The sequence below is a fragment of the Muscardinus avellanarius genome, assembly GCF_963383645.1.
Source record: "Muscardinus avellanarius genome assembly, chromosome: 11".
NCBI classification, from domain to species: domain Eukaryota; kingdom Metazoa; phylum Chordata; class Mammalia; order Rodentia; family Gliridae; genus Muscardinus; species Muscardinus avellanarius.
The window spans coordinates 71640540-71663564 of record NC_137797.1 but is presented as its reverse complement, the minus strand read 5'-3'; the positions used below and the strand labels follow the sequence as shown (position 1 = coordinate 71663564).

General features: G+C 41.5%; 1 protein-coding gene across 2 annotated transcripts in view; it reads left to right on the top strand.

Moving 5' to 3' along the window:
• Window positions 1–720: 720 nt before the first annotated feature.
• The window catches only part of SPATS2 (spermatogenesis associated serine rich 2), a gene marked incomplete at both ends in the record, with an annotated part of 69911 nt that continues 47606 nt past the window's right edge, over window positions 721–23025 (top strand). For both annotated transcript variants that reach the window (XM_080706081.1, XM_080706080.1), the window contains 5 exons: window positions 721–745; window positions 6230–6309; window positions 15072–15180; window positions 17594–17643; window positions 22112–22361. In XM_080706081.1, the coding sequence (XP_080562207.1) occupies window positions 721–745; window positions 6230–6309; window positions 15072–15180; window positions 17594–17643; window positions 22112–22361 (514 nt within the window). The remainder of the gene's footprint in view (window positions 746–6229; window positions 6310–15071; window positions 15181–17593; window positions 17644–22111; window positions 22362–23025) is intronic.

Genomic DNA, 23025 nt, shown 5'->3' with positions numbered 1-23025 from the left:
ATTTCAAAATAAAAAATAAATAAGACTTGGGGTATAGTTTGGAAGTAAAAGGTCCCCAGGTTCAATACCCAGTACCATACACACACAATAAAAGCTTTTTGAACTAAGATGATCTGATTCTAAGATTAAGTTTTCTTGAGGAAAAAAAGTTTTTGTATAGAGAAATTCATAATAAAACCTGTGGATATTGCTTAGAAATTTTATATAGCTAAGCCTGGGGTGGTGGCTCATGCTTGTATTCCCGGTACTTGGGAGGTGAGACAGGAGGATCTCAGGTTTGTGGCCAGCCAACTTAGTGAGGCCCTCTGCAACTTAGTGAGACCCTGTTTCAAAATAAAGAATAAAAAATAGGTCTGGGGTGGGGCTTGGAGGTAAAATGCCCCCGGGGTTCAATACCGGTACTGCAAAAAAATAAAAAAAGAACTTTATATAGCTAGTCATTGTTTTTAATAGTGAATGTGGTTTTTGTGTTTTCCCCTCCAGAATCTTCCTGGAAAAAGAGACATGAATGTCTACAATGATATTTCCTGACAAGAAGTTGATAAAACAGAAGGGAAGGAGATTAACAGCTAGAGAGCAGAATTTCAGACATCCAAGATTTTGTATTTATCTCTTCCAATTATAGACACTTTTACATCAGAGATACTCTCAGAAGCCAGAGGAAGCAAAAGGATACTTTTATTCTTTTTATTAAATTTTCTTGAGATCAAAGAAACTGCAATGTCTAGGAAACAAAGCCAGAAAGGTAAGAGTTGATGTGGGTGTGAATTGTTGAGAGAATAGTTGTAGCAGGCTGGGGATGTAGCTCAGTGGTAAAGCACTTGCCTAGCATGTACAAGAGCCTGCATTTGTAACCCACCAGCACACACAGAAACCCACACAAAAACAAGTAGTTGTAAAGCAATTGCCCTCATTTATATCTGTGTGAGTGTGTGTGTGTGTGTGTGTGTGTGTGTGTGTGTGTGTGTGTATGTTTTTCAGAGACGGATTTATTTAGGAAAGTAAGCAATCTACATTCAAGGAGAATGCAGGACACCTTAGAAGTGAGAGACATTCCATATATTTTATTAAAGCTATTCTTTTAATGTGTTTCAAATGATTTTGCAAGTATTTGTAGATATTAATTTATAGTTCATAAAATTACTAATCTGAACTGGGTGTGGTGGTGAACGCTTGTAATCCCAGCATTCGGGAGGCTGAGACCTGAGGATTGCGGTTCGCGGACAGCCTCAGCTACTTAGTGAGGCCCTCTGCAACTTAGTGAGACCCTGTTTCAAAATAAAGAATAAAAAATAGGGCAGGGGGTGTAGCTCGGAAGTCGAATGCCCCTGGGTTCCATCCCCAGACCCTCAAAAAAATTTACTAGTCTGGAAATTAATTTGTATAGCAATTGCTTTTTTTTTTTTTTTTTTTTTTTTTTTTTTTTTTGCGGTACTGGGGATGGAACCCAGGGGCATTCTACCTCCGAGCTACACCCCCAGCTCTACTTTTTATTCTTATTTATTTTGGTGGTACTGGGGGTGGAACCCAGAGGCTTTCTACCTCTGGGTTATACTCCCAGACCTATTTATTTATTTATTTATTTATTTATTTATTTATTTATTTATTTTTTGGTGGTACTGGGGTTCCTGGAAGCCCTTCTACCTCTGGGCTACACTCCCAGACCTATTTTTACATTTTTATTTGGAAACAGGGTCTCCTAAGCCAGCGCGTGCGGCTGGCTTCGAACCTGCGCGATCCTCCTGTCTCTGCCTCCCAAGCGCGGGGATTACAAGCGTGCGCCACCACGCCCGGCCTCCCAGACCTATTTTATATTTTGTTTGGAAACAGGGTCTCACTAAGTTGCTGAGAGCCTCACTAAGTAGCTGAGGCTGGCTTTGAACCTGTGCCATCTTCCTGTCTCAGCCTCCCAAGCACGGGGATTACAAGTGTGTGCCACTATGTACCTAGCTGTTCTTTATTTTGAAACAGGGTCTCACTGAGTTTCAAGGGACCTCACTAAGTAGCTGAGGCTGTCTGCGAACTGCGATCCTCCTGTCTCAGCCTCCCAAATGCTGGGGTTACAAGTGTGCCCCACTCCACCTGGCTAGCAATTGCTTCTTTACTTATACAAACCTAGCAGATTGTAATAAACTTGCAGGAAAGCCAAATGCAACTGATAGTGCCTCTTTGGAGTCAACATCTGTTTGGGGAATATGGTAGATGACTTCCTGCAGGATGTTCTGTATCCTTAGAGAAAGGAAATGGAGTAAGAGTAAATTCTTCCAGTTTTTGTTTCCTTTTTTAGCTTTCCTTCCCTGATTGTTAGTCTACCTTCTTATCTAAAATGTAAGCTCTAGACAGTAGGGAAGTATGAATAGTAGGTATAATTAGAGGAAGGACAATAAAAAATTTTTTTTTTTCAGTAAAACCTATTAAATTTTTTGGCACTGGGAATTTAAGTTAGCAGATTTTTTTTTTCCTTCAGTATTGGGGATTGAATCTAGGGCATTTTACCTCTAGCTGTACCCCCAGCCTATTTTTTTATTCTTTATTTTGAAACAGAGTGTCACTAAATTACAGAGGGCCTCACTAAGTAGCTAAGGCTGGCCACAAACCTGCTATCCTCCTATCTCAGCCTTCCAAGTACTGGGATTACAAGCCTGGGCCACCACACCCAGCAACCTAGAAATATTTTATCTCTGATCTATACATTGATTGATTGACTAAATATATTGGGGATTGAACCCCAGGGACATTCTACCTCTGAGCTATACCTCTAGCCCGCCTCCCTTTTTAACCTGTTTTTTTTTGTTGTTGTTGTTGTTTTGGGGTTTTTTTTTGGTGGTACTGGGGTTCCTGGAAGCCCTTCTACCTCCGGGCTACGCTCCCAGACCTATTTTATACTTTTTTTAATTTTTGGAAACAGGGTCTCTTAAGCCAGCATGGCTGGCTTTGATCTTCCTGTCTCTACCTCCCAAGCGCGGGGATTACAAGCGTGCGCCACCACGCCTGGCTTTTAATCTGTTCTGAAATGAGATCTTCCTAGATTGCTGAGAATCTCTCTGAGTTGCCAGGCTGGTCTCCACCTGTGATCCTCCTTTCTAGTCTCCCAAGTACTGGGATTATAGAAGAGGGCCACCATGCTCACTTTTTGTTTTCTTTGACTTTATTTATTTATTTGTGTACTGAGGATTAAACCCAGGGCATTTCACCTCTGGGCTACACCCCCAGCTTTATTTTTTATTCTTTATTTTGAAGCAGGGTGTCACTAAGTTGCGGAGGACCTCACTAAGTAGCTTAGGTTATCTGCGAACCTGCTGTTCTGTCTCAGCCTCCCAAGTACTGGGAATATAAACATGTGCCACCACACCTGGCTCCTTTGGTTATTTTGAAACAGAGTCTCACTAAATTGCTGAGGTTGGCTTCAAACTTGCAATCATCTTGCCTCAGCCTCCCAAATACTGAGATTATAGGCATGGGTTACCATATTTGGATGAAGGGTATGCTATTAATTTTGACTTGAAATGTCTAAAGTTTTTTTTTTTTTTTTTGCAGAACATTCTACCTCTGAACTATACCCTCAGCCCTATTTTTTTATTTTTTACTTTGAAACAGGTTCTTACTATTTGCAGAGGGCTTTAGTAAATAGCTGAGACTGGCTATGAACTTGCAATCCTCTTGTCACAGCCTCCCAAGTACTGGGATTACAAACATAGGCCACCACACCTGGCTAAAAATCTTATTTTAAGAAAATAATAGCCAGGTGTGGTGGCGCTCACTTGTAATCCCGGCATTTGGGAGGCTGAGACAGGAGGATCATGGTTTGTGCACAGGCTCAACTACTACTTTAGTGAGGCCCTGCAATTCAGACCTTGTTTCAGAAATAAAAAATAGGCCTGGGGGGTGTGGTTTGGAGGTAGAATGCCCCTGGGTTCCATCTCCAGTACCACACACACACACACACACACACACACACACACACACACACACACACACAGGAAAAAAGAAAAGAAAATAATATACTAGAACTACGTGTAGTTTTTAGAGCTATAGTTTCACAATATAATAATTTTCTATGCGTGTGTGTATGTGATGTTGAGGATTGAGTCTAGGGTAGTTCTACCTGTGAGCTACGTTCTTGGCTCTAATATATAGTTTTTTTGTGGTACTGGAGATGGAACCCAGGGCCATTCCACCTCTGAGCTGCAACCCCAGGCCTATTATTTACTCTTTATTTTGAAACAGGGTCTCACTGAGTTGCAAAGGACCTATACCAAGTAGCTGAGGCTATTTGGATACTATGATTCTCCTGTCTCAGCTTTCCAATGCTGGGATTATACCTGGCTATATATATATGTATATGTATATATATATTTATTTATTTTGAAACAGGACCTCATTAAGTTGCTGAGGGCCACGCTAAGATGAGGCTGCATTAGCATGTGATCTTTGCATCTAAGCCTCCCAAGTTACAAGTACTGTGAGTTCAGGTGTGCACCCCTGTACCTGGCTTATAATAATTTGTGTGTGTGTGTATGTGTGGTACTGGCGATTGAACTCAAAGGCATTCTACCTTGGAGCTATACCAACAGCCATTTCTTATTTCTTTGTGTGTGTTTGAAACACGGTCTTGGTAGGTTGCTGAGAGTTTCACTTCATTGCTGAGATGGTCTTTCAACCTGTAGTCCTCCTCCCAAGTACTAGGATTACAGGTGTTCACCACCATACCCAGCTAATAAGTCTTTATAAAGAAATATGTGCTGAAAGGAATGTTTAAATTACTAAAGAGCTAGACTGTTCTATGGAATAGGATTTATGAGCTAAAAAAATTTCTATAACCCACTTGTTTCTTTTTAGTCAACATGATTCAGTTTTTACCCCCAATTATGCTTGGTATATTGAACATCTGTATTCACCTCCAACTGATTATGGGGATTTTTTTTATTGGTACTTAGGTTTGAACCAAGGGTATTCTACTTCTGAGTTACACCCCTTCTCTCAGCTTCCCAATTACTGGGATTACAGAGGTGAACAACCACACCTAGCTTTCATCTCCAAATGAGAGATACTATAATAAAAAATAAAACTCTGGATTTGAAAATCAAATAATTTTATTGAAAATGTTTAGCATTTAATTTTTCCTTAAACAGTTAACTTTGTTTTTTTTTTTTTTTTTTTTTTTTTGGTGGTACTGGGGTTCCTGGAAGCCCTTCTACCTCCGGGCTACACTCCCAGACCTACTTTTACATTTTTGTTTGGAAACAGGGTCTCCTAAGCCAGCGCGCGCAGCTGGCTTCGAACCTGCGCGATCCTCCTGTCTCTGCCTCCCAAGCGCGGGGATTACAAGCGTGCGCCATCACGCCCGGCCTAAAAAGTTAACTTTGAAGCTGAGCGAGGTGGGGCACACTTGTAATCCCAACATTTGGGAGGCTGAGACAGGAGGATCGCGGTTCACAGACAGCCTCAGCTACTTAGTGAGGCCCTTTTCAACTCAGTGAGACCCTGTTTTAAAAATAAAGAATAAAATGCCAGGAGTGGTTGTGCACACTTGTAATCCCTGCGCTTGGGAGGCGGAGACATGAGGATTGCACAGATTCGAAGCCAGTCTTGCTGGTTTAAGAGACCCTGTTTCCAAATAAAAATATAAAATAGGTGTGGGAGTGTAGCCAGGAGGTAGAAGGAACCCTAGTACTACCAAAAAAAAAAAAAAAAAAATAGGGCTGGAGTTGTAGCTTGGAGGTAGAAGGACCCTGGGTTCTATCTCCAGTACTGAAAAAAAAAAAAAAGTTGACCTTGTCAGACATGGTGGCACACACTTGTAATCCCAGTACTTGGGAGGCTGGACAAGAGGATCACAGGTTCGCAGCCAGCCTCAGCTACTTAGTGATGCCCTCTGCAACTTAATGAGACCCTGTTTCAAAATAAAGAAAAACACAGGGCTGGGGATGTAGCTTGGAGGTAGAATGGCTCTGAGTATAATTCCCAGTACTTCAAAATAAATATTTTAAAAAGTTTTAACAGATTGCTTTAACCTTTTTTTTAAATGCCAATGGGTTTGATCCCAGTACCAAAAAACCCCAAAAAAGTAGTTATAAGTCATTATAAGATAATCATTTAAACAGTAGATTGCTAAATAGCAACCAAGTTGTTTTATGGAAGAAAAAGCAGTCAGTTTTGGCTCTTCTATTTTAGGGATGGAATGCATTATTTTTGTATCATTTTGAATATATTTGTCCATTTCTTTCAGATTCATCAGGATTCATTTTTGATTTACAGTCTAATACTGTACTAGCCCAGGGAGGAACTTTTGAGAACATGAAAGAAAAGGTAAGACGAGTTATGGTGGATAGCAAACTTGAATGTCATAGGAAAATTTAGGTACTAATACGATCAGTGGCTGTCACAAACTTTTTTTTTTTTTTTTTTTTTTTTTTGGTCTTGCTGGGTTTGAACCCAGGGGCATTCTACCTCCAAGCTACTCCCTCAGCCCAATTTTTTATTCTCTTATTTTGAAACAGGGTCTCACTAAGTTGCGGAGAATCTCACTAAGTACCTGAAGGTGGCTGCAGACCTGGATCCTCCTGTCTCAGCCTCCCAAGTATTGAGATTATGAGCATGTGCCACCATATGTGGCTTTATTCTTTTTTTTTTTTTAATATGAAATAAGGGCTCATAGAGTTGTGGAGGGCCTCACTTAAGTAGCTGGGGCTGGCCACGAACTTGTGATCCTCCTGTCTCAGCATTCCAAGTACTGGGATTACAAGTGTGTGCCATCACACCCTGCTCTCCCTTCTACCTCTGGGTTACACTCCCAGACCTATTTTACATTTTATTTGGAAACGGTCTCACTAAGTTGCTAAGAGCCTCACTAAGTAGCTGAAGCTGGCTTTGAACCTGTGTGATCCTCCTGTCTCAGTCTCCTTCCTAAGAGCTGGGATTTCAAGCGTGCACCACCACGCCCGGCTCACAAACTCATTTTGAAAGTGAAATTTTAGTCATAGAACGCCATTTTATATCAAAGTGTGGCTACCATAACGGTTCTGAGGAATTGGAGCTTATCAAGTGCAAACATGATTTTCTTTGTATATCTCTATATATATTTCTTCTAAATTTTTTTTTTTGAAGACACTTATTGTTAGTTAATTTTATGACACATACTCTTTCTGTGATTGTGTCTTTTTTTTTTTTTTTTTTGGTGGTACTCGGGGTGGAACCCAGGGCCTTTTCTTCCTCCGGGATATACTCCCAGACCTATTACATACTTTATTTGGAAACAGGTTCTCAGAGCCTCACTAAGTAGCTGAGGCTGGCTTCAAACCTGTGTGATATTCATGTCTCAGCCTCCCAAGCACTGGGATTACAAGCAGGCACCACCAAGCCTGACTGTGATTGTGTATCTTACTTGGCAACATTCCTTCAAAGACAATCTGAGCAGGATTCTCCCGTTTACTTAAACATTTCTAAGTTCAGGATACTTCATAGCATGAATAGCAATACTTTTTCCAAGTAACATTACTTTGGAAGAAAGTAATTTTGTTAATAATATAACCCATAGCGAGGTATTTTCAGAAAAATATAAAACAACATCTTAACATGGTCTATCTTATTTTATTTTTTTTCAGTATTGGGGATTAAATCCAGGGCCATTTTACCTCCAAGTTACACTGCTAGCCTTTTTCATTTTTTGTTTTGAAACAGGGTTGCTGTGGCTAGTCTCAAACCTGTGATCCTCTTGTCTCAGCCTCCCAAATACTGGGATTACAAAAAAAGAAAAAAACCACTGAAGCCAGGTGTGGTGGCGCATACTTGTAATCCCAGTACTTGGGAGGCTGAAACTGGAGTATCTCAGGTCCAAGACAGTCCCAGCAAGTAATGATACTATCAACAACCTAGTGAGACCCTGTTTCCAAATAAAAATAAAACAGCCCAGGTGTGGTGGTGCATGTTCTTGTAATCCCAGCATTTGGGAGGCTGAGATAGGAGGATCGCAGTTCACAGACAGCTTTAGCTACTTAGGCCCTTTGCAACTCAATGAGACCCTGTTTCAAAATAAATAAATAAATAAGCCGGGCGTGGTGGCGCATGCTTGTAATCCCTGCGCTTGGGAGGCTGAGACAGGAAGATCGCACAGGTTCGAAGCCAGCCTCAGCTAATTAGTGAGGCTCTCAGCAACTTACAGCTTCCAAATAAAATATAAAATAGGTCTGGGAGTATAGCCCGGAGGTAGAAAGCCTCTGGGTTCCACTCCCAGTACCACACACATACAGTAAATTATGAATGAATGAATGAATGAATGAATGAATGAATGAATGAATGTAGAAAGAATAAAACAAAGCCAGGTGTGGTGGTGATGCTTGTAAACCCAGTGTTTGGGAGGCTGAGACAGGAGGATCACTGTTCGGGGACAGCCTCAGCTATGTGACCTTGTTTCAAAATAAAGAATAAAAAAATAGGGCTTGTGGTAAAGCTTGGAGGTAGAATGCCCCTGGGTTCCATCCCCAGTACCGCAAATACATACATACATACATACATACATACATACATACAAACATACAAACATACAGGAATGGAGGTGTAGCTCTAAGGTAGAATGCCTCTGGGTTCTATCTCCAGTGCCACAAAAAAAACAAAAAACAAAAAAAACCCGTAGCCGGGCATGGTGGTGCACACTTGTAATCTCAGCATTTGGGAGACTGAGACAGGAGAATTGTGGTTCAAGGACAGCCTCAACTACTTAGTGACCCTTAGCAACTCAGTAAGAACCTGGTCTGGTGGCACATGCTTGTAATCCTTGCATTTGGGAGGAGGAGACAGGAGGATCACACAGGTTCGAAGTCAGCAGCACTGGCTTAAGAGACCCTGTTTCCAAAGGTAGAAGGCCTTCCAGGAACCCCAGTACCACCAAAATAAATAAATAAATAATAATAATAATAATAAAGAATAAGAAATAGGGCTGGGGTGTAGCTCGAAAGTAGAAAGTCCCTTAGTTCCATCCTAAGTACTGCAAGAAAAAGGAAAGGGTTTGATCCACAGTTCAGTTCTGCAAAAAAAAAAAAAAAAAAGGACGAGAAATGTTCCTATATTGGAAATTTCACCATACTGCTAAGCTACATCCCCAACCCTTTTCATTTTATCTTGAGACAGGGTCTCATTAAATGCCCCAAGGTGGTCTCAAACTTGCAGTCCTCCTGCCTCAACCTCCCCAGTAACTGAGATTATAGGCGTGTACCACTGTGCTCAGCAGTAAGTTTTGTGTGTGCGTGCGTGCGTGTGTGTGTGTTTTGTGGTACTAGAGATTGAACCTAGATCATTCTATCTCTGAGATACACCCCCAGCCCTATTTTATTCTTTATTTTGAAACAGGGTCTCACTAAGTTGCTAATGCTGGTTTTGAATCTGCAATCCTCTGTCTCAGCCTTCCAAGTATTAGGATTACAAGTGTGTGGCACCACACTTGGCTAAAGCCTTTATTTTTTATTATTTTTTCGGTACTGGGTATGGAACCCAGGAGCATTCTACTTCTGAGCTACATCCTCAGCCCTATTTTTTATTTTATATTTTGAAACAGGGTTTCACTGAGTTGTAAGGGCCTCACTAAGTACCTGAGGCTGTCCATGAACCTCTTGTCTCAGCCTCCTAAATGCCGGGATTACAAGCGTGCACCTCCATGCCCGGCTTTATACACACACACACACACACACACACACACACACACACACACACACACACTCAGATACACATACATACATATATGTAAATAATTAGTTTTTCAGCACCGGGAAAGGAACCCAGTGGCATTCTACCTTTCAGCTACATCCCCAGTCCTACTAAGTTATTGAGGTTTGGCCACAAACCTTCAATCCTCCTATCTCAGCCTCCTAAGTACTTGTATTACAGGTTTCATCACTACATCTGGCTTTAATATTTTATTTAAATTGAAGATGTCAATGTAAACTCTTTATTTATTTATTTATTTATTTACTTATTTATTTATTGTGGTACAGAGGATTGAACCCAGGGGTATTCTACCTCCAATCTACATCCCTCAGCCCTAATTTTTATTCTTCTTTTAATAAAACAGAATCTCACTAAATTGTGGAGGGCCTCACTTAGTAACCAAGGTTGGCCACAAACCTGTGATTCTCTTGTCTCAGTTTCCCAGGTACTAGGATTGTAAGCATGCTTTAACAACAGTGTGTCCTAGTTATAGACTGGATCTAGAAACAATGAGTCCTCACTCAGAATAGATACAGCTAGCACTTAGAGGTTGGTTTCTAACTGCACTGATCTCCAACAGAAGGAACCAAGGCTTCTTTGAAAATAGCCAATTACACATTTTGCATAGGACAAGAAATAAAAAAAAATTGTAAGAACTAGGAAGAAAGTTGGGCCTGGTGGTGCATGCCTGTAATCCCATTACTTGGAAGACTGAGACAGGAGGATTACCAGTTTTAGACAAGGTGCAGCTAAGAATTTATCAAGAACCTCAGCAATTTAGTGAGACCTTGTTTCAAAATAAAAAATAAGAGCTGGGTGTGGTGGCGCACACTTGTAATCCCAGTACTTAGGAAGCTGAGACAGGAGGATCACAAATTCCAAGCCAGCCTTAGCAACTTAGGCCCTCTGCTACTTAGTGAGACCCTGTTTCAAGATAAAGTAGGGCTGGAAGCTGGGTGTTGTGACCCATGATTGTAATTCCAGTACTTGGGAGGCTGAGACAGGAGGATTGCAGGTTCTTGGCCAGCCGCAGCTACTTAATGAGGCCCTCTGCAACTTAGTAAGACCCAGTTTCAAAATAAAGTATAAAAAGTAGGGCTGGGGTATAGCTTAGAAGTAGCATGCCCCTGGATTCAATTTCCAGTACCGCACCTAAAAGTAGAGCTGGGGTGTAGCTCTGAGGTATAGTTCACAAAGTGGAATACCCCTGGGTTCAATCCCCAGTTTAGAGAGAGAGGAGGAGAGAAGGAAAGATTTGAAAGAAGAAAACTTTTATTTTTGTATTGGAGATTGAACCTACAACATTCTTCCTTCAAGCTATACTCTAGCCTTTTTTTTTTTTTTTTTTTGGTGGTACTGGGGGTGGAACCCAGGGGCTTTTCTACCACTGAGCTATACTCCCACACCTATTTTATACTTTATTTAGAAACAGGGTCTCACTAAGTTGCTGAGTGCCTCACTAAGTAGCTGAGGCTGGCTTTGAACCTGTGCGATCCTCCTGTCTCAGCCTCCCAAGCACTGAAATTACAAGCATGTGCCACCACACCCGGTTAGCCCTTTTTTGTGTGTGTGGTGGTGGGGATTGAACCCAGGGACATTCTACCTCTGAGCTACACCCCCATCCCATTTTTTATTCCTTATTTTGAAACAGGGTCTCACTAAGTTGCAGAGGGCTGGCTGGGAACCCTGATCCTCCTGTCTCAGCCTCCTAAGTACTAGAATTACAAGCATGTACTACCATACCTGGCTCCTCTAGCCCTATTTATTTATTTATTTATTTGCCCTACTACGGATGGAACCCAGGGGCATTCTACCTCTGATCTACGCTCACAGCCCTATTTTTTTATTCTTCTTTTTTTTTTTTAATTTTTTTGGTGGTACTGGGGTTCCTGGAAATCCTTCTACCTCCGGGCTACACTCCCAGACATATTTTATACTTTTTTATATTTGGAAACAGGGTCTCTTAAGGCAGCGCGGCTGGCTTCAAACCTGCGCGATACTCCTGTCTCTGCCTCCCAAGCGCAGGGATTACAAGTGTGCACCACCACGCCCGGCTTATTCTTTATTTTGAAAGAGGGTCTCACTGAATACTACGATCCTTCTGTCTCAGCTTCTCAAATGCTGGGATTAAAAGCGTGTGCCACCATTCTGGATTCTTTTTATTTTTGTCTTTTTTACTATTTGAAAATTTTTTGTGGTGTTAGGGATTGAATCCAGGATGTTCTACTTCTGAGTTACACTCCTAGGCCTGTTATTTTTAATTTCATTTTATTTATTTATTTTTTTATTTTTTGTGGTGCTAGAAATTGAACCCAGGGGCATTTTATCTCTGTGCTACACCCTAGCCCAATTTTATTTTTATTTTGAAACAGGGTCTTGCTAGGTTGATGAGAATCTCACTATTTGCTGAGGCTCTTCTTGAACCTGTGAGTTGAACCTGTTCTTGAACATGCGCCACCATGTTTTTCCTCCTGTTTTAGCTTCCCAGTCATGCCACACCACACCCAGTTAATTTTTGGTTGTTTTATTTTGTGGTACTGGGAATGGAACCCAAGGGCATTCTACTTCCAAGCGACACCCCCGGCCCTATTTTTTATTCTCTATTTTGAAACAGGGTCTCACTGAGTTGCAAAGGGCCTAAGTAGCTGAGGCTGTCTGTGAACTGCAATCCTCTTGTCTCAGTCTCCCAAATGCTGTGATTGCAAGCATGTGTGACCATGCCTGGCTTCCCCAGCCTTATTTTTTAGTTTGGTTTTTTTTTTTTTTTTGTGGAACTGGGGGTGGAACCCACAGGCTTTCTACGTCCGGGCTACACTCTCAGACCTTTTTAATATTTTATTTGGAAACAGGGTGTCACTAAGTTGCTGGGAGCCTCACTAAGTAGCTGAGGCTGGCTTCGAACCTGTGCAATCCTCCTGTGTCAGCCTCCCAAGCGTGGGGATTACAAGCATGTGCCACCATGCCTGGCTATTTTTTAGTTTTTATTTTGAAACAAGGTCTCATTGAGTTTTAAAGGGCCTGGCTAAGTAGCTGAGGCTGTCTGCAAACCGTGTTCCTCCAGTCTCAGCCTCCAGAATGCTGGGATTACAAACGTGCGCCACCATGTCCGGTGGATAACAGTATTATGGGATGTACATACAATGGCATTCTACTCAGCCATAAAGAATAACAAAATTATGTCATTTGCAGGAAAATGGATGGAACTGGAAAATATTATACCAAGTGAGATTAGTCAGTTACATAAAATGAAAGGTCATTAGAGGTTTTCCCTCATATGTGGAAACTAAGGAGATATTGAGACATAGGAGGGACTTCAGACAAAAGAGGAGAAACCCTAGTGGAGTTATGGAGAGGACCGAAGGGAGGAAGGCGGGAGGGGGGAGGAAGTTTAATCAGAGAAACACTTCAGTGGACATGATGTATACACACAAATTTATCAGTGCCATTTACAATGTTGTGCCATTTACAATGTGTCTGAGGGAGTGGGATAAAAAGATAAAAATATGATGAATTTAGTACATCTCCTTTTTTTTTTGTTTGTTTTGGTGGTACTGGGGTTCTTAAAAGCCCTTCTACCTCCGGGCTACATTCCCAGACCTATTTTATATATTTTTAAAAATTTGGAAACAGGGTCTTTTAAGCCAGCGCGGCTGGCTTCGAACCTACGCGATCCTCCTGTCTCCGCCTCCCAAGCGCGGGGATTACAAGCGTGCGCCACCACGCCTGGCTGTACATCTTTTTCATTTTTATTTTTCGTGGTACTGAGGATTCAACCCAGGGGCATTCTACCTCAGATATACCCAGCCCCCCCTTTTTTGTGTGTGGTACTGGGGGTGGAATCCAGGGGCATTGTACCGCCTAGCTACACCCAAACCCTATTTTTAGTCTATTTATTTATTTATTTATTTATTTAGTGGTTCCGGGTGGTGGAACCTAGGGGTTTTCTATCTCCGGGCTATACTTCCAGACCTATTTTATTTTACTTTACTTGTAAACAGAGTCTCACTAAGTTACTGAGAGCCTCACTAAGTAGCTGAGGCTGGCTTCGAACCTGTGCGATCCTCCTGTTTCAGCCTCCCAAGCACTGGAATTATAAGTGTGTGCCACCACGCCTGGCTAGTCTTTATTTATTATTATTTATTTATTTATTTATTTATTTATTTATTTATTTATTTATTTATTTATTGGTGGTACTGGGGTTCCTGAAAGCCCTTCTACCTCCGGGCTACACTCCCAGACCTATTTTATATTTTTGAAACAGGGTCTCTTACGCCAGCGCGGCTGGCTTCGAACCTGCGCGATCCTCCTGTCTCCGCCTCCCAAGCGCGGGGATTACAAGCCCGGCCTTAGTCTTTATTTTTAAAACAGGTTTCATTGAGTCGCAAAGGGCCTTGCTAAGTAGGTGAGGCTGTCTGTGAACCACAATCCTCCAGTCTCAGCCTCTTGAATGCTGGGATTAGAAGCATGTGCTACCACACCCAGCAGCTCCCAGACCTTTTTTTAAATTTTATTTTATTTTTGTTTGGAAACAGGGTCTTGCTAGGTTGCTGAGAGTCCCACTAAGTTGCTGAGGCTGGTCTTGAACCTGCAGTCCTTCTGTCTCAGCCTCCCAAGTACTAGAATTACAGTCATTCGCTACCACATCTGGCTCACAACTTCTGTTTCTAGAAATATTCTGGGCTAACTGTGCGTGGTGGTACTTGAGAGGCTGAGACAGGAGGATTGATCGCAGGTTTGCGGCCAGCCTCAGCTACTTAGTGAACCCTCTGCAACTTAGTGAGACCCGACTTCAAAATAAAAAGTGAAATATAGGGCTGGGAAGAAAAGAAAAGAAATGTATTGGTTAGGGATGTAGTTCAGTGGTAGGGTGGTAGTCTAGCATGTGTCAGGCCCTCAGTTCATTCCCCAGTGCCAAGAGAAAGAAAGGAAGAAAGAAAGAAATGTTTTTCTTTTCTAAGTTTTAAAATGAATATTTTATAGCTGGGTGTGGTTGTGCATTCTTGTAATCCCAGTATTCGGGAGGCTGAGACTGGAAGATCATGCAGGTTCGAAATCAGCCTCAGCTACTTAATGAGGCTCTCCGCAACTTAGTGAGACCCTGTTTCAAAATAAAGAATAAAAAATAGGGTTGGGGGTGTAGTTTGAAGGTAGAATGCCCCTGGGTTCCATCCCAGACCCGCAAAAAAAAAAAAAAAAAAAATTATGTGATGTTATCATTTATCTATTAGTTCCAGTAAGATTATCATATGTACTCCGACACTAGTGATAATATTATTAAAAACGAAATGTCACCTTATTATTCTCTGTAGTATGAGTCAGCTATGTAATGACCTACTGATGTTAGAATTACATGACCTTGTCATCTCTTCTAGATAAATGCAGTGCGTGCAATAGTTCCCAATAAGAGCAACAATGAAATCATCTTGGTTTTGCAGCACTTTGATAATTGTGTGGACAAAACAGTACAAGCATTTATGGAAGGTAATCCTAGTTTTTTTTTATAAGATTGTTTAATAGAAGTTGCTTTAGATTTTTTGAATACTCAGCAATCTAGTGTTTCATAGCTGATATACCAGACCCCATATGAAAATGTGGCATACCTTTATGTCTTGTTAATGTAAGATGCCTCTTTCAGTCTTAGAAGCAATTCCTTCATGAGCTATAGGATACCTGGAATTAGAGAAAAACTGGAAATACTTCAGTATTTTACACAAAATGTCCTCTACTTTAAGAAGTCATATGGCCAGTGGTAATAACAGACTTGGATCACATAAGAATTTAAGAGTTTCAGTGGTGGGTATGTGACTCAGAGGTAGAGTGCCTGCCTAGCATGCATGAGGCCCTGAATTTGGTCCCTTGTACCACAGGGGGAAATGAAAAAGAATTTAAGAGACTCTAACAGGAATTTGCCATATGGCCCAGCAACATATGGCAGATTCACAGATTCAGCATTCTCTTCCAGCTCTGATATCATTTAATTTGGCTTTGCCAAGTAACTCAAATTTGTGGGTGACTTTCCTTATCTAACATATAGAAGAATAACAATCTTAGTCAACTTAACTTAGTCAGACCTTGAGATTTATAAAGTTGAGGAGTATTATACAAACTTCTTTCCATTTGAGAAATTTTTTTTTTTTGGTATTGGGGATGGAACCCAGGGGCATTCTAACTCTGAACTACTCTCCCAGCCCTATTTTTTATTCTTTATTTTGAAACAGGGTCTCACTAAGTTGGGGAGGGCCTCACTAAGAGGCTGAGGCTGGCTGCAAACCTGCAATCCTCCTGTCTCAGGCTCCCAAGTACTGGGATTACAAGTGTGCGCCACTACACCCAGCAAGAAAAACTTTTTATTAGAACCTATTTTTTCATTGAATACTGTTAGTCAGGCGTGGTGGTTCCCAGTTCCTGGGAGGCTAAAGACTGGATTGCAAGTTCATAACAGGCCAGTGAGCAGTAACTTAGCAAAATCCTATTTAAAAAAAAAAAAAAGTAGCTCAGCCTGGTGTTACACTGTAATCCCAGTACATGGGAGGCTGAGAGAGGAGGATCACAGGTTCTCAGCCAGCCTTAGCAACTTAGAAAAGCTCTCAGCAACTTAGTGAGACCCTGATTCCACATAAAAATAAAACAGGGCTGGGAATATAGCTTGGAGGTAAACTGCCCGTGGGTTCAATCCCTAGCACCACAAAAAATAAAATTAAAGTGTGTGGGGTATAGCTCACAGGTAGAACACCTTTGAGTTCAGTTCCCAGAACCACCAAAGAATAAAAGTAAGTAACAGTGATGTCAAGGTTTTCATTTTCTGTATTCTCCAGTATAAGCTAAACAGGTCTGAATGTTGTAGGTTTTCTTTGCTTTCATCTGATTTCTCCCTAATGTTAGCATTTGGCTCTGGTGCAGTATGTAGCTCCAAACACAAAGTAGCCAAGGTGGCATATACCCTGCAGGGGAGGGGCGGGCACAGGAGTTGAAACCAGTTGTTTTTGTATGCAGACTAAGATGTATAGATAAAGTTTGAGTCTTCACTGGGCACAGTGGTATACACCTGTAATCCCAGGTACTTGAGAGGCTGAGGCAGGAAGATCACAAATTCAAGGACAACCTGAGTAATTTAGTGAATTTATTTATCTAGTGTCTCAAAATAGCAAGTAAAAAAGGGCTGGGGGTGGAGAACTAAAAGCACTAATCTAGGGTATATGAAAAAAAAAAAAAAAGAAAATCTCAAAATAGGCTAGCGGGGCGTGGTGGCGCACGCTTATAATCCCCGTGCTTGGGAGGTGGAGACAGGAGGATCGCGCTGGTTCGGAGCCAGCCTTGCTGGCTTAAGAGACGCTGTTTCCACATAAAAAAAATATAAAATAGGTCTGGGAGTGTAGCCCGGGGGTAGAAGGGCTTCCAGGAACCCCAGTACCACCAAAAAAAAAAAAAAAAAAAAAAACTGCCAGGCTATCTTATCTTAGTCTCTTCTTCTAAGAAGAACTTGTTGGGGAAATTACACGGAGAAGATTAAGTAGGCAGATATTCCAAAAAGGAACCATGACATGATTATCTCTTTATATTACTTCAGAGACTTCATTCTTAACTTTTCTTATTAGAAACTTTGTAAATTTTCCAGCAATTAAAAATTCAAGAACATTAATTTCTTCTTGACTGTGTATATGGTAGAAGAAAAAAATCTGTTGGCCGGGCGTGGTGGCGCACGCTTGTAATCCCCGCGCTTGGGAGGCAGAGACAGGAGGATCGCGCAGGTTCGAAGCCAGCCGCGCGCGCTGGCTTAGGAGACCCTGTTTCCAAATAAAAATGTAAAAATAGGTCTGGGAGTGTAGCCCAGAGGTAGAAGGGCTTCCAGGAACCCCAGTACCACCAAAAAAAAAAAAATCTGTTTCTCTTACAGGTAGTGCCAATGAAGTACTCAAAGAATGGACAGTAACAGGCAAGAAAAAGGTAATGATGAATTAAATTTGTGAACATATTGCTGTTTAATATTGTTTTTAAAAATTTAGGCTCTGCGCTGGGTGTGCTGGCACATGCTTGTTGTACTTCTAGTACTTGGAAGTCTGAGACTGGAAGATTGAAGGTTCATGGCCAGCCTTAGTAACTTAGTAAGGCCCTCTTTGACTTAGACCCTATTTCAAAATTAAATATGACTGGGGGTATAGCTTAGAGGTAGAATATCCCTGGTTTAATCCCTAATACCGCACCAAAAAAAAAAAAAAAAAAAATAGGAGCCGGATGTGGTGGCTCATTCTTGTAATCCCAGCATTTGGGAGGCTAAGAAAGGAGGATCGTAGTTTACGGATAGCCTCAGCTACTTAGTGAGGCCCTTTACAACTCAGTGAGACCCTGTTTCAAAATAAAGAATAAAAAACAGGGCTGAGGGTATAACTCGGAGGTAGAATGCCCCTGGGTTTCATCTCCAGAACTGAAAAACAAGAAATTAGGCTCTGTAAAAATATTTGAAAGAAAAGGCTTACATAAACAACCTAATTTAAAATGTTTACCAGGTGTGGTGGCACATGCTTGTAATCCCAGCACTTGGGAGGCTGAGAAAGGAGGATCGCACAGGTTTGAAACCAGCCTCAGCTACTTAGTGAGGCTCTCAGCAACTTAGCGGGACCCTTTCCAAATAAAGTATAAAATAGGTCTGGGAGTATAGCCCGGAGGTAGAAGAGCCCCTGGGTTCCACCCCCAATACCCATTGTCACACACAAATGTCTGAACTACATCCCAGCCCTGTTTTATTTTTTATTTTTGAAACAAAGTCTCACTAAGTACAGAGGGCCTTGCTGAATTGCCCAGGCTGGACATGAATCTGCAAGCCCCCTGTCTCAGCCTCCCAAGTGCTAGGATTACAGGTGTGTACCAACATGCCTGGCTCTATAGATTCCTTTGCAGTTCTTTCTGGTTGTAACCTTGCATATTTGTTTAACTTCTTCCCACTGCCTTCACCAAACATAGGTAGCTGTGAGTACTCTGGAAAACACAAGTGTCTTAAGTTGTTGACTCAGGATTGTAATTTTTAGTGACATACAATAAGCACATGACTGGAAAAGTGTCTGTGTTGAATACATGCAAATTTCTTAAAATCTAGAGAAAGAAAAATAGCTTCAGTTTGGCAGTCCCATATACCCAAATCCAGTCCAGTAGTAACTATTGGAACTAGTCCAATAGCACGTGACTGAGTAGCTACTGGTTATATAGTTATTATGTAAATGGACAATAATATGAAAAAATAGGGGAAAAGTATTTAAGAGCAAGATGAGAGTTATGCAGAGTAGAAAATTGTTTCTTGAGTTCAGTAGTCTTCCTCCTTGAGAGGACCACTGAAAGGACCCCAAGGGAAATTAATTCACAGTTATATCCATGTAACCTTAGAAGTAGAATTAAATGTTGCCAATAGATGTATGAATTGACAAAACAAAAGGTAAAGGATTTTTTTGTTTGTTTGTTTGTTTGTTTTTGTTTTTGTTTTGTGGTACTGGGGATTGAATCCAGGGGCATTCTACTTCTGAGTTACACCCCTAGCCAGATTTTTTCTTTATTTTGAAACAGGGTTTCATTAAGTTGTGGAGAGCGCCACTAATTAGCTGAGGCTGATCAAGAACTCCTGTCTCAGCCTTCTAAGCACTGGGATTACAAACGTGCACCACCACGCCCGGCTCTAGATTTGTTTCTAACTGTACTATTTGTATAGGTAATATATCAGGTAGCTAAAAATTCAAAGATATAAAAGTTAATATACCAAGCTGAGACAGGAGGATCTCAGGTCCACAGCTAGCCTCAGCTACCTAGTGAGATCCTCTACAACTTAGTGAGACCCTGTTTCAAAATAAAGAATAAAAGCCGGGCGTGGTGGCGCACGCTTGTAATCCCCGCGCTTGGGAGGCAGAGACAGGAGGATCGCGCAGGTTCGAAGCCAGCCGCGTGCGCTGGCTTAGAAGACCCTGTTTCCAAATAAAAATGTAAAAATAGGTCTGGGAGTGTAGCCCAGAGGTAGAAGGGCTTCCAGGAACCCCAGTACCACCAAAAAAAAAAAAAGAAAGAAAGAAAAAGAAAACAACAACAACAACAACAAAAAAAAAGAATAAAAAAATAGGACTAGGGGTATAGCGTGGAAGTAGACTGCCCCTGGGTTCAATCCCCAGTTAATGAAAAAAGTTAATACGCTGAAGCATTTTTATCATATTTCCATTCTGTACCCACTCTAGTGGCAGTGTTAATTTTTTAGGTATCTTCCAGGATATTTTATGAATATAAGCAATATGAATATATATTTTCTTCTTTGCCTTTTGCTTATGTAATATATTTTGGAGCTTATTTCATGTCTCACTATGTAAACTTTTTTTTGGGTACTGGGGATGGAACCCAGGGTATTCTACCTCCAAGCTACACCCCAGCCCTATTTTTTATTTTTATATATAATTTTTTTTGTGTGTGTGTGGTATGGGGGATAGAACCCAGGAGCATTCTACCTCGGAGCTATACCCCTAGCCCTATTTTTTATTCTTTATTTTGAAACAGGGTCTCACTGAATTGTAAAGGGCCTCAGTAAAGTAGCTGAGGCTGTTCATGAACTGTGATCCTCCTGTCTTAGCCTTCCAAATGCTAGGATTGCAAGCGTGCGTCACCACACCCGGCTATTCTTTATTTTTTTATTTTTTTGTCTTTTTGGAACTGGGGATTGAACCCAGATCGCTGCACCTGCAAGGCAGGTGCTTTGCTACTGAGCTACATCCCAGACTTTATTCTTTATTTTATTTTTTTATTATTTATTTATTTTTGTGGTACTGGGGTTCCTGGAAGCCCTTCTATCTCCGGGCTACACTCCCAGACCTATTTTATATTTTTTATTTGGAAACAGGTCTCTTAAGCCAGCGAGGCTGGCTCCAAACCAGCGCAATCCTCCTGTCTCCGCCTCCCAAGCTCGGGAATGACAAGCGTGCACCACCACGCCCGGCCCTATTCTTTATTTTAAAACAGGGTCTCAGCCAGGCATGGTGGCACATGCTTGTAATCCCAGCATTCAGGAGGCTGAGACCGGAGGATCACAGTTTGTGGATAGCCTTAGCTACTTAGTGAGGCCCTCTTTAGTGAGACCCTTTTTCAAAATTAAAGAATAAAAAATAGGGCAGAGAGTGTAGCTCATAGGTCAAATGCCCCTGAGTTCCATCCCCAAACCCAATAAACAAACAAACAAACAAACAAACAAACAGGGTCTCACTGAGTTGCAAAGGGCCTCACTAAGTAGCTGAGGCTGTCCATGAACCACGATCCTACTGTCTCAGCCTCCCAAATGCTGACATTACAAACATGCACTCCACACCCAGCTTGCATGCAGTAATTTAACAAGACCCTGTTTCAAAAAAGAATGGCTGGGCTTGGTGGGGCATGACTGTAATTCTAGCATTTGGGAGGCTGAGACCAGAGTATCACGGTTCACAGATAGCCTCAGCTAATTAGTGAAGTCCTTTGCAACTCAGTGAGACCCTGTTTCCAAATAAAGAATAAAAAAATATAGATGGGGAGTGCCCCTGGGTTCCATCTCTGGTACTGCAAAAAAAAAAATAAAAATAAAAAATAATAATAAATAAAATAAAAGAAAGAGCTGGGTTGGATGTGGTGGGGCACATGCTTGTAATCCCAGTACTTGGGAGACTGAGACAGGAGTATTGCAGGTTTGAGGACAGACTCAGAAAGTAGTGAGACTTTCATCAATTTAGTAAGACACTATTTCAAAACAAAGTCTGGCTGGGGGTGTAGCTCAGAGGTAGAATGCCCCCAGGCTCAGAAAAAATGCTGGGGTATTGCTAGGCATGATGGTACACAACAGTTCAAGTACTTGGAATTCCAGTCCTGAGACAGGAGGATCACAGGTTCACAGTCAACTTCAGACACTTAGTGAGGCCTTCCACAACTCTTTTTTTTTTTTTTGGTGGTACTGGGGTTCCTGGACACACTTCTACCTCCAGGCTACACTTCCAGACCTATTTTATTCTTTTTATTTGGAAATAGGGTCTCTTAAGGAACCTACGTGATCCTCCTGTCTCTGCCTCCCAAGCCCGGGGATTACAAGCATGTGCCACCATGCCCGGCAATCCTCCACAACTTAATGAGACTCTGTTTCAAAATAAAAAATAAAATAGGGCTGGGATGGTATAGCTCAGAGGTAGAATGCCCCTGGGTTAAACCACCAGTAACACACACACACACACACACACACACACACACACACACACACACACACACGAGCTTGAGTGCATCTCAGAGATAGAGATGTGTTCAGTTTATGAAAGAACATGTGAGAAATTGGTAACATTGGTGGACTTTAGGTATTTGGAGTTATCTTTTGGGATTGTATTGGGGAGGGGGTATATGTTTTCTTTTCTGCTTTCCATATCTTTAATAACCTTAGAACAAAAAGAAGAAAAACAAATCAAAGCCTGCAGCAGAAGCAAATACCCCAGATTCCAGTAAATTGGTTTCCATTCAAGAGGAACAGTCTGCGCCTTCCTCAGGAAAAGGTGGCATTAATGGCTACCATATCAATGGTGCCATCAATGATGCAGAGTCTGTGGACTCACTCAGTGAAGGTTTGGAGACACTTTCAGTAGATGCCCGGGAAGGTCCTGAGTTTGGTTCACCAGATACACCGAATAGAACCGGTGAGTTTATTAACTGGTTTTGAAAAGTTACAAGGACTTCTTGGTTGAGAAAGAAATCAATAAATTAAATCTAACTGGTCTCTTCAGATTTTATTACGTTTTGTTTAGAAGTGTCATGTTTTATAATTATCAAAGGTCTAGAAAAATATAATTCTTATTCCTTTGTGTCATATTTTAACTCTAATCTTGTGAACTTGTGAAAATTTTCCAATAACAGAAGAGTCCCCTAGTATTTAGAGACAACAGAAGGTAACTGATTTTTTTTTTTTTTTTTTTTTATGATGGCACTAGGGATTGAATCCAGGGGCATTCTACCTCTGAACATATACCTTAACCCTGTTTTGTTTTTATTTGAAATAGGATCTCTCTGGGTTGATAACAGTCTCACTACTTGCTGAGGCTGCCCTCAAATCTACAATTCTCTGGTCTCAGCTTCCCAAATATTGGGATTACAGGAATGTGCCACCATGCCTGGACCTCCACAACTTAGTGAAAGCCTGTTTTAAAATAGAAGAATAGCCGGAAGCCAGGCGTGGTGGCACACACTTGTAATCCCAGCGTTCGGGAAGCTGAGACCAGAGGATTGCGGTTTGCAGACAGCCTCAGCTACTTAGTGAGGCCCTCTGCAACTCAGTGAGATCCGGTTTCAAAATAAAGAGGGCAG